The sequence below is a fragment of the Condylura cristata genome, unplaced genomic scaffold (genome assembly GCF_000260355.1).
Source record: "Condylura cristata isolate star-nosed mole 26May11 unplaced genomic scaffold, ConCri1.0 scaffold00007, whole genome shotgun sequence".
In the NCBI taxonomy this organism is placed as follows: Eukaryota; Metazoa; Chordata; class Mammalia; order Eulipotyphla; family Talpidae; genus Condylura; species Condylura cristata.
This window is the reverse complement of record NW_004567108.1, coordinates 21880143-21892810: the sequence shown is the minus strand read 5'-3', so window position 1 is coordinate 21892810 and position 12668 is coordinate 21880143. Positions and strand designations below refer to the sequence as shown.

The 12668-nt window shown below is 34.7% G+C and overlaps 1 protein-coding gene across 1 annotated transcript in view; it reads left to right on the top strand.

Moving 5' to 3' along the window:
- Positions 1-12668, top strand: part of LNPEP (leucyl/cystinyl aminopeptidase) — a 76670-nt gene that overhangs the window by 33338 nt on the left and 30664 nt on the right. Inside the window, exons 2-5 of the mRNA XM_004678118.2 lie at positions 2394-3231; positions 5408-5546; positions 7198-7329; positions 12014-12134. Coding sequence (XP_004678175.1) covers positions 2394-3231; positions 5408-5546; positions 7198-7329; positions 12014-12134 — 1230 coding nt within the window. The remainder of the gene's footprint in view (positions 1-2393; positions 3232-5407; positions 5547-7197; positions 7330-12013; positions 12135-12668) is intronic.

The following is a 12668-nucleotide window of genomic DNA, read 5'->3' as shown; positions in this document are numbered from 1 at the left end:
ATATATATATTTAAAGTACTATGTGTACTAAGCTACACATTTAAAATACATGTGTACTAAGCTACACATTTAAAGTAGATGGGATAATGCTTCATCTCTGAAAGTTTAATATTGCACATACATATTATTCTGATTGACAGTGAGACTAGGTTATCGGTATTTTGGACCATTATCTGAATAAATCCTTGTTAAAAGTTACTGAGGTGCAGGCAGGAGACCCAAGTGTACCCTTTGGCTTTAAACAGGGTTTGATTGATGAATACAAAGAATGACAAAGTCCAAATTCTAAGGAGATAGAAATATACTAAATATTATGTTAAGATCATATTTAGAGTTCATTTAAAGGTTTATTAGATAAAACCATACTGCTCAGACACCATTGTTGTCTGTATTATATCTGACACAGAAGATATCTAACATAAGCTAACATAACAGCAAATGTCTAAGAGAACATAATCTTCCTATGTGAGATAAGAATGTAAGAAAAGACCTTTTAGCTATTTTAAAATTAAAAAGCAAAGTAAGCAACTAACCTACAACTGTGCCCAATAAATAAATAAAATACCAATGAAAATTCTAACCATTGAGAGTTAATTTTTTTGTTTTATTATAGCAATATTTGCTCCGTTAATGACTTAATTGATGGCAGTTAAAATTATCTAGAAGACACAGTAAAACTTCATTACGACAGAACACACCCAGGAATGGGGCCTTAGTGGAAGATTAGAAGATAAAGTTCCCAAAGCAGACTGTTGAATTTTCATCATCCTTCTTCATTTCCAGATCATTTGTAGGAGATAGATGGCAGCTTGCTAAACCCACACATACAAAGTGATTGGAAGTTTTATTGAAAGGAAATTTTCATAAATCATATTTTAATTGAGATAACATTAACAGTACTGTATGTGATTTAAGGTATTGGTTCATACCTCTTCAGAAGAATGGTATCAGATCATGCTTACCACCCAGATAGCAATAATCTACCATCATAGTCCGTTGGACATCTACCTCTTTGTCTCTCACTCCCTATTCCCCCCTGCTACCACCAGTCTCAATTCTGTGGTCAGATTTTTAGTGTTTGTTTTTGTTTAGTTTTGTCTGTTCCTTTGTGTTGTTACCACATATTCCACATATGAGTGACATCATTGAGTACTTGCCTTTGACTTAGTATAATACTCACCAGTTTCATTTGTGTTGTCCTAAATCGTAAGATTTCATCTTCTTTTTTTAATAGCAAGTAGCATATTTTCTTTATCTACTCATCTTAAGCATTTCAGTTATTTATATGACTTGGCTATTATTAAAATAGCATAGTTTTTATGAAATTTCGGATGAAGAGGAAGTATGAAAAAGTAGTCTTACTGGATTCTCTCTGATCCCCAAAACAGAAAGTGTGATATGAAATGAAAATTACTTTTAAAAAATAATTCAAAGGAAAGGCAGAAAGGAAGTAACATTACTTAATATACATTATATCGAGTTTGAGTTGAATATGGAAACGCAGGTGTTCACCAGGTAGACGGAGATGGAAGGGAGAAATGATGACATTCCAGGCAAAGGGGTAGAAATAAAACTAGAGAAGGCCATTATAAAATAGTTACCTGATTTCTCAGAATAGAAGCAGTTTGGATGGTCAGAGCACAGTCAGGAATGGAATAGTTCCAGGGCTGGCTAGGATATGACCACAGAGATGGCTTAGCCCAGTGTCTCAAATTTTTGTGCACATAAATCCTTATGGACTTGTTAAAATTCAAATTCAAGGAGAAGACTTGAGAGTCTACTCTTCTAAAAAGCTACAATGTAATGTTGATGTTCTTGGTTCTGGTTCACAGCAAACTCAGTGTCGCCAAGCTGTAAATTTTATCCTAATAGGTATTGATACTTTGAATTACGAGTTAGCACCACTCTTTAGTTAGTATTTGTTGAGTAGTACAAATACATGGCATTTCAGTTAAACTTGATATTATGTAATTTTATATAACTTCTCTTCTCTTGATAGTAGACTAATACTTGTAGCAACTTTATTGCCCACTACAAAATAAATACATATTTTAAGTATAAGCTCTTCTTCTTACTGATTTGAATGGGGGAATTCAATAGAATGGGAAGAGTCTAAAATTAGTATTCAATATAAACAGCTTTTTTAAATACTAACCTGTTTGTTTACCTTTCTTGTTTTATAACGCTGATGCACTTTCATTTTTTGCTTGAGTTTTTACTAGGTGATTCAAGAATTGTGTAAGCATCTTACTTAAATTCAGTACCTCTAAGATGGAAATAATTCTTGGTGATTTAAAAAAATTCTTAGATTAGATGTGGTCTTTGTGGTAGACGTTTTTATTATGGACTTGTTTGCCTAACTCTGTGCCTTGTCCTTATGTTTTGATTTTTAGATCGGCTTCAACTCCCCAGGAATATGATTGAAAACAGCATGTTTGAGGAAGAACCAGATGTGGTGGATTTAGCCAAAGAACCTTGTTTACATCCTCTAGAGCCTGATGAGGTGGAATATGAGCCACGGGGTTCACGACTGCTGGTGCGTGGTCTTGGTGAACATGAAATGGATGAGGATGAAGAGGATTATGAGTCATCTGCAAAACTGCTGGGCATGTCCTTCATGAACAGAAGCTCAGGCCTTCGGAACAGTGCAGCTGGCTACAGGCAAAGTCCAGATGGGGCTTGTTCAGTACCCTCTGCAAGGACCATGGTGGTCTGTGCTTTTGTCATCCTAGTTGCCATTTCTGTAATTATGGTGATTTATCTACTGCCCCGATGTACCTTTACCAAAGAAGGCTGCCATAAAAAAAATCAGTCAATGGGACTAATTCAGCCAGTCGCAACAAATGGAAAGTTGTTTCCATGGGCACAAATCAGACTTCCCACTGCCATTATGCCACTACGCTACGAACTTAACCTACACCCAAACCTAACCTCGATGACATTCAGTGGTTCTGTGATAATTTCAATTCAGGCTCTTCAGGCCACATGGAATATTGTTCTTCACAGCACTGGCCATAATATTTCAAGAGTGACCTTTACATCAGCTTCAAGTCAAGACAAACAAGTTGAAGTCCTGGAATATCCATTCCATGACCAAATTGCCATTGTTGCCCCTGAAGCCCTTCTTGAAGGGCACAATTATACCTTGAAGATAGAGTATTCAGCAAATATCTCTAGTTCTTATTATGGGTTTTATGGCATCTCCTACACAGATGAAAGTAATGAGAAAAAGTATGTAGTCCTTTTTAATGATTCTGTTTCTTTGCTTTGTAATGAATTCTGCAATATGGATCCCTTTGCTCACAACAGAGATATTAACTACATTTTTTTTTCTAATTTAGGATGTTATATGCAAGATAGTAAAATGGTGATTTGGAAGAATATTTTATTTTCAATGATTGTTACCTTCACAATCTCTTGGGCCCACTACTAGTAGAGAAATAAATATTACATGGCAAGAGAAGATGACTTTTGCTATGGACATGTGTTACCCTTTGCCGTGGGCTGGATTGAGTTGTGAAAATATTAGAAAAATGGGAGATAGTTTTATAAAATTAAGAAAGAATATTAAAAATAATACTTTCAGATCTAGCAAAATTAATTTGGCTGTGAAACTCTGCTGTTATCAAAAAATGTGTAAATCTACTAATCCAAGCTGGCTTAGCAAAACGAATGCTCATATGATGATATATCTTGATGCAAAATAAAATGTTAAAAGATCAGTTATACTTTTCAGGATATAAAACTGTATTTCAAAGCTATTTTTTTCTCTTTTTCCAATGTTTTAATGTTGGTTAGTTCTTTTAAAGCAGCTTTATTGTACTAATTTACCCTTCCTTTGAGGCATAATAAAAATAAATATTTAAGCAAGTAGGGACAGTGATTATTGATTGGAAAATCAAACATATTAACACTGCCAGTGGTAAAGAAACTTTACCTATGTCATCTAAAATGTAGAGATTGTTAATGACTCTATAGTTAAATATAGAAACAATTAAAGTTCTAGATAACAAACTCATAGTAAAAGAACAAGTAAAAAAATTTAGGATGTTTTGTTTTTTGCCCTTCAATCTTAGTATCTTTTTTTTGAACTCTGAAGCATCTCTTAACTGCTCTCCAGCCTCTGCTCTTTTCCTTGCCTTGTGCCCTTGATTCCTGCTCCATATTTTTTTTCACACTGCTTCCAAATTCCTATTTTTAAAATTTCAGATCTGATTGTGTTGGTCTTTGGTTTATGACCTTTAGCAGTTCCTCATTTCCAACAGAATTTAGTTAATTTAGTACTTTCAAGTTCTAGCTCTTGTTTTTTCAACAGTGTAGATCTGCCATTAAAAAAAAAAATGCTTCAGTGCTTTCCTGAATTCCAGTGTTAAAATTATAACCCGTGTTTACTGAGAACTGAAATGCTAGAACATTTTAAATTTTTTAGCTTATGTCCTGCCAAACTACATGAGGTAGATATTAATATTCCATTCATTTTACAGATGAGGAAGCAGAGAGACATGAAATAACTCTTCAGCACCATGTGGCTATCTGGTAGCAGAAGGGAAACCAAAACCTGAAGTTGTTTTAACCACTATGGCTACTTTCTTAAACACTGTCCTTTACTGCCTTTCTGTTTTCTCTTTTCCTTTACCCATTGCTATCTCAAGTGTCTAGAATTCTCTTACTTGACACTCAATTAACTCTAATGTCTTCGATGCAACTTAAGGTGCTGTTCAACTAGTATTTCTGAAAGCAAATACAGTCAAATACAGTATTCAATAGATAGGATAGATTATGAGTAAATCAAGTCCCTTTTTAATAGGACTCTTATGTGAGGTAGTCATTGTATTTTTTAAATAATAATTTAAGGAATTATCATCATCAAACTTCATCCCTTATCCTATATGACCCTCTTGCAATATCTTCTGTTAACTTGGTAAAAAGTTTGGAATGGGGTAAAAAGAAATGGACTGTTAGAAATATAATGTATAAATTATTTAATGTATGTTTGATGACATCGGAAACCATTAAGACTTGATGACCAGCTATAGCCTACCTCCATCTTCACTTGCAGTCACACAGGACCAACTGCAGCCAGACCTAGAATATACACTGTTGACTTTCCTACTCTTTCTAGAGTTTACTCTCTTCACTTCTCTACCTGTTTAAACATTCCTCATTTTTTTAAGGCCCTCTTTGCCTTTTTGTCATCAAGTTCCTTACAGAACCTTCACTTGCTAGCCAGACCTTGGTTTCACTATTATTACATGATTTGTAGCCCAACAAGTTTTTTGCCCATCTTACAAATCTCTGCCTCTGCCTGTTGATCCTTTAGTGACTGGGAGTGTATCTCTAGAATTTGTCACTGTGATTTGAAACTCAGATACTCAATAACCATTGAATGAATTTGCATTTGTTTTAGGTACTTTGCAGCAACTCAGTTTGAACCCCTGGCAGCAAGATCTGCTTTTCCTTGTTTTGATGAACCAGCATTTAAAGCCACATTTATTGTCAGGATCACAAGGGATAAGCAATATACTGCTTTATCAAATATGCCTAAGGTACTATTCTATTCTTTGAATATGTATGCATACTTCATTCTCTTTGCTAGGCTGCTCTTGAGAATGATTAAATTATTTAGATTTTCTTATTCTTTCTTAAAATGCTTAAAATGAGTTAAAATACATTTTGGAATCAATTCGGAAGTTAACCTGAGTAGCATTTGAAAAATTGACTTACTGAATATGGGCTGTGTGGGCAGGCAATGCAAAGTGTATCATAGACATACACACATGCACAAACATATACATTAGAGTTGAACAAGTACACAGTGTATATGTGTGTATTTCTAGACACACATTTAGTGTGTATAAATACTAATACTGTGAACTAGTACTAAAGATCACAGTGATGCTTTATGAGGCTTTCTGTGAATTTGCTTTTTTTTTTGTTGTTGTTGTTGTTTGAAAAGATTTATTTATTTATACACACAGAACTGGGGTATAGGCCAGAGATGCAGGGGTGGTGAGAGGATTCCCCAGAGACAGTGGGGAGCAGAACAGGCAGATCTACTGAAATACACTGCTGAGGGGAGCAGCAGGTGAGATGGGAGAGGTCTTCTGGGCCATGTGGGTCACTTCTCTGGCCAGGGAATGAACTTGTGCTGAGGTGGTTGTGGCTAGCTAGCTTCATAGTGCTGTGCTTTAACCCGTTGTGCCACCACGGAGTGCCTGAATTTGCTACTCTTAACACTAGTATTGAATTATGATTTTCGTGGTGTTTCATTGTTACTGAAAACAGGTGGTAACGTAGAGGCTTATGAACAATAACTTAGATCTCTTTCTTGGGTGTAAACTCTGCGTAGGAAGCAGTGAAAGTAGACTTAAGCAGAATTATTTTGAATCTCAACAAAACTTAGGGGGCTGCATTTGTTGACCTCAAAGGGTGTGTGTACAGTCTATTAGTAGTTTGTTGGAACTTGTTACTAGCAGAGAAGAGCAGCCATATTTGACAGACTATAGAATTAACTCTTTTAGGTAGGGAAGTGCTATCCTTCAAGAGGAACATCACTTAAACAGCTCCACACCTGGTCATACTTATCACCTTAGTCTTTCTTTAAAAGAAGTGAATACCTCTTAGTATCTCAAAATGTCTTAATACATGGTTAGAAAATTCTGCAAAGTTGTGTGTTTTTCCTTACCTTGTGTTTACTGCATACTTCTCTAGTGCCTTACCACTTTGGTTCTACTAGCTTTTTTGAGGTCATTAGCATGATACTTTCCAAAGGGACATCTCAGTTGTAGCTCCTTCTTCCATAACTATTTGTAGCAGTAGAGTAGAACTCCTAGGTCATAAAGAAGGATTTGGTTTTTATGGCTTTAAAGGAGAGAAACACAACTACTGTTACTTCTTCTTTCTAATTTGTGCTTCTTTAAAACCATTTTTTGAGACTAAAAACACAGATTTTCATTGTATACAATCTGTCCTTATGATGGACAGTAGAACAGACTGACACTAGGGACCATGCTCCTATTAAAAAATAGCATAGGCAGGTTCAAACATGCTAACATCTTTACTACTTACTTCTTATTTGAACTTTCAATTCCTCAATTTATTTGTACAGAATTATTTATGACTATCAGTATATTTTATTTGTGACTATTATTTATTCCCATATTTACAAATTTATCATCTTTTTCCCTTTGCTTATAGAAGTCATCAGTCTTGATGGAAGATGGACTTATTCAGGATGAGTTTTCTGAAAGTGTAAAAATGAGCACTTACCTGGTTGCTTTCATTGTGGGCGAGATGAAGAACCTGAGTCAGGACTTAAATGGAACCCTGGTATGTTGTAATAATTGTCTTAAAAAGAGGTCTTGAGGGATGCTTATTGTAATGATTCCTGGAAAACTGCTTTTTAAAGAGAAACAAGTTTTTGGGTCACAACTCTGACATTTTATACCAGAAATGTTATTTTTTTGCTGAACTTATTTAATGTTATACCTGAAAGTCAATAATTTTCAAGGTCCCTCTTATTTTACTTTTTACAAGAGAATTTCATTATGCCAAAGCTTCTAGAATTGCACTGCTAAATGTGATGGGCACTGATCTTATGTGATAATTTAGATTTAAATTAATTAAAAGTAGACTCAATAAAGCATCCCTCATTTTTGTCCCACTGGCAAATTTGGTATTCATCCTTGCTCCTATGTGCCTTTGTGGGGAAGTTGTAGGGTCCTCTTCCTTACATCAAGGGAGCTCAGATGGGGTCTTGCTCACCTTGTATCAGGTATTACACATACAAACCTTGGTCCTGGCTATGGAACCTGAAATAGTCCTTAAATTAACTCTCATCCTCTCTTCTGCAATCTGGAGTACCTAAAAAGTACCATTTTAGATAATCATGTATGAATAGGAGAATCTTTGTGGAATTCTAGATTTTCAGTAGAAAATTTCCAGGACACTGTTGGAGAAAAAAAAAAATTGTTTTTGACTGCATTAGAAAGGCAGTTAGTAAAGACTGAAAAGAAGTGACTGTTACTTAAGATGTGAAGACAAAATACAAAATCTTTAAGGAATATGAAAAATCAAGGGGATGATATATTACTGAAGGACCACAATAATTTAGTAGCTAATCCCAAAGACATGGAGAGTTATGATTTACCCAGTGAATAATTTTTTTTCCTAATAGATAATTTTCTTTTTTAAAGATTTTTATTTTATTATGTATTTAAGAATTGGAGTATAGGCCAGAGGAGCAGGGATGAGAAGATTCATCAGAGATAGAGTGGGGAGCAGAAAGGCAGGTCTACTGAAATACATTGGTGAGGGGAGCAGCTGGCAAGACAGCAGCTGCTCTAATGGCTCAGCTCCCTGGCCCCTGATTGAACTCTTGCTGTAGTACTGGCAGTAGCTTAATAACACGGATACTTTAATCCTTGAGCCACCAGGAAGGCCCATAATAGATAATTTTAAATAGCTGTTTGAAAGAAACTCAATGATTGACAAGAAATCATTGAAAAAAATTAAATGAAATAAAGAAACAGTGTTCACAAAACAAGAACTTTAACAATACATAGAAATCATATAGAACAAAACAGAAATCCGTGAGTGAAATTGATTATTCTAACTAGTTCTTTTGCTTTTCATTATGATGAGTCCCTATGTGGAAATCATTCTTTGATTGAATTTTACGGTTAAATGTCTTAATAGAGTCCTAATCTAATTTTTCACACACTAGCAATGGAGAAAGAGAAAATATTCTTTTAAAAGCTAAAATTAACTGTTGTTCAGATGAAACTGTTATGGAATTCTTTAACTTTTTTTATTTCCACCAAAAACATTGTCTACCCTTAATACAATCATTTGGATTTGGGTTTTCTTAATCACAATATACTTGGATCTTATTATTTTGCCACTTTAAAAGCCTCCTATTAGAAAAGATTATCATATTGCCCCATGACTCTTAGAAATAAGACAGAAATAAGGATTATCTTGCTGTTTATCAGCTGTGTATGCCATATGCACAACATTTATGGCTGGAGAACTAGTCAAGAAGTAAAGTATAGACTGTATATTAAGTAAATACTCAGTATGGTTTATTCTTCTTTGCTTGAAAGATCTGCTGTGAAGTTTAAACCAAAGGAGTTTCTGGAATCCTTTCAGACATATACTAAGACTGGTTTACATTTGGAAAAGAAAAATAATTTTAGTTCAAGCGTTGCTCCACAAATTTAACCCTTGATTCAGTATTGCAGCCTTGACAGAACCACAAGGCTCAATTTAGAAGAGTCAGATTTGCATATCTTTAGAACCCCACTGAATACCACCACCTCCTTAAGCTTTTTGCTTTTTCTCCAGCTGGTATTAAATGATTGTTCTCTCATATTTCAGAGCACTTTATTTCTATTTCTGTTGTAGTTTTCATATTTTTTTATATAAACCTCCACTATTTTTTTAATTCCAAAATGTGTATAGTTTTGACTTCCTTTTCCCTCTGTCCTTCTGTTTGCTCTCCCTCCTTCTGTTTTTATGCTACAAGAATGACAGAATTACCTAGAAAATTCTAGGTCCATTTTGAAATGAACTGTTTTTGTTTGTTTGTCTTAGGTTTTTGTAACATTTCCTGATTTTGTTTTTTTCCCGTGAGTAGGTTAATTAGTTGTGTATATCATATTGATTTAACATCCAAACACAACCTTCAACAGTATTATTTATGCAAAATTATAATTTTTTTTTTATATTTAGCTAGAATAATATTCAGATTACTTAGAACTAACCAAAATATATTTAGTTAGTTCTACTCAAGTATCTATCTGTCCATTTGCAAAGAAGGGACCTTCTACATAATTTATACCATTTTCCCAATGTTCCATACAATCAGGTATCCTGGTAGTTTCTCATTTTGTTTTGTTATGCTATATTTGGTATGTACTATTGTTTAAGTAATATGATATTTTTCAGGAAACTTCTAATGTCTTTTGTAATTATAAATCCTTCAGGCCATATTAGTGACCTTTTTGGTTTGGTTCTTTTATTTTAATTTTATATAACTTTTGGTTTTCATTAAATTAAAGAACAGAATAAATTAAACCTAACAAAGCTGTTACGCCACAGTCTTAAAGAAACTGAGAGCTGACTTAAATCTTTGTATTAGTGGCCTTAAAAAACTCTTAGTTTCTTGGAGGTATGGCTCAGTGATATTGATAACCAAAATATGCCCACAGTTCTTAGCAAGAAAACTTGTAAGAAAAGTCTTAAGTTGTGGGTCTTGAGGCATAAATTCTAGTTGACTTTTATTTAACAGTTGCTTAGATTACTCTAACAATGGCCCAGAATGTTACTCAAGATATCCTCTAAGAGCTATATTGTTCTGTTTATTTCTTACTGATTCTGTTGTTAAAACAAACTTGGTAATCATTTTAGTGATCAGATGATTTATTGTTAGTGGGAATTCATAGTACATGTTCTTTTAAAGAAAAAGAAAAGCAGAAAGCAAGAGAAAAATACCAAACTACCTTTTTCCTAGTCATTGTATTTTAGAAGTGAAACGATTGTGGGTCAGTTTTGTGAATTTATCTTTTGTCTCTTGAGTTTTCCTCTAAAGAAATGTGCTTTCACACAGAGCCATGGGATTGGCCAGATGGTAAGAGTGGCAGAGGATGTTTGGTTGAGAATCTAGGATATGTGAGTGATATTTTATTGGGAGATTATATTTTTTTCCATAGTTACTTTAGGTGGCAACATATTTTTAAGTGGCAAACTCCAGTCTTAGACACTGCATTCTTCCAGTTACTGTTGCTACAAATGCTCTATTCACATATTTTGCTCCATTTATAATTGAACTCTGTATGAAATACGAAGTAGCTATCATTTATTGAACACTTATACCGTGGTAGAAACTGTTCTAAATTCCATATAGATAGTAGCTCATTTAATGTTTACCACAACTGTGAGAGGGTCAGAGCTACTTTTATCATGATTTTATAAATACAGAGATTTTTCAAGATTGTGAAACTAGCAAGGATTGGAACTGTGGCAGTCATTGCATTCTGTTTTTTCAGTTTTCTTTACATTTAATGTTTTTAAAGATTTATTTTATGTATTTATGCATATAAGAGCTGGGGTGTAGGTCACAGATGCAGGGAGGTGGGATGGTGGGAGGATTCACCAAAGGCAGTTTGAGGAACAGAACAGGTGGATTGACTGAAATACACTGCTGAGGGGAGCAGCAGGCCAGACAAGAGAACTCTGCTGTGCCACGGGGGTCAGCTCCCTGGCCAGGGATTGCGCTCGTGCTGCAGTGGCTGTGGACAGCTTCACAGTGCTGAGACTTAGCCTCTTGTGTCACCAGGGAGGCCCCAGTTTCCTTTCCAGTTAATTTTAATCCATGTCACTTCCTTGTTTTTGATTAAAGCCCCACACCAGAACAATAATGGTTGAAATCTATTTGTGCTCTCAGTGGAAGTGTTGACAGTTTTTCAGTCTTCTAATACGAAGCGGGTCAGGAGAGGTCTGCCATGCCATGTGGGTCACTTCCGGGGCAGGCGGGGATAGAACTCATGCTGAAGTGGCTTTAGCTTTTTAGTGTTGTGCTTTAACCCACTGTGCCACCAGGGAGGACCCTGAAAATGTAGTTTTGCCTTCAAGTAATTTACAGTCTTAATAGTTCAGAGGCAAGGAAGGGCAATTGCCAGGAATGGAGATAAAGAAAAGCATAAAATTAAATGGCAAATATTTATAAATTGCTATAAGGTGATCCCAAGTGCTTTATTTTAGATGTTATAATAACTTAAAAAAAAAAAAGGGAATCAGTAATATTGTTCAACACTGTTGTATGTTATGAAGTCACTTGCTAATTCTAGGTCTGGGGTGGAGGATGCCTAAGGAACTATAAGCTAGAGTCTCTGTCTTGAAAAATCTCATAGAACTCTTTTCAGTTCTCAGATACACCAATGTTAATTGTTCTTAAAAGAGATACCTTTTTAATTATTCATGTTCTTATATCATGCATAATGTTTCCTTTTAGGTTTCTATATACACTGTACCAGAAAAGATTGGTCAAGTTCATCATGCCTTGGAAACAACTGTGAAACTTCTTGAGTTTTATCAAAACTACTTTGAAATTCAGTACCCACTTAAGAAACTGGGTAAGGATCCAACAATGCCTGATTTTCACTACCAATATAATCTGGATTCATTTGCATATGTTTTTTAGAAAGAGCTTTCACCAAAATTACTTTAAAATAAAGCAAAGAAACACTTTTGATGCTTTAAAAATGGTAATTGTTAAGATGATTTAGAACTCATGAAAGTATCTGAATGTAAAACTTAAATCACTTAGAAATTTATGTTACTATTACAAAAGTGCCATGTAAGTGAGAATTTGCTTAGAGTTTAACTGTGTAAAGTTCGAGTAATTCTAACTTTCTAAGTTTCTGATTCAGATACTAAAAGCTGAGTAATGGGAACTGAGGACGGCAGAGGACTTCAGTTTTGTTCAACCTGCCTGGAACTATTTATTCTAGATAGTAGAGGGTTGGACTTGTCCTCCTTGTCCTCATAAGTTTACTTACTTATTCATGAAAATATTAGGTATCTTTCCTTTCCTGGAAGATAAGCAAAGGTTTGATCAAGTCTTCCACAGTTAACAGCTGAGAAACATACAAAGGCTCTATTTGTTG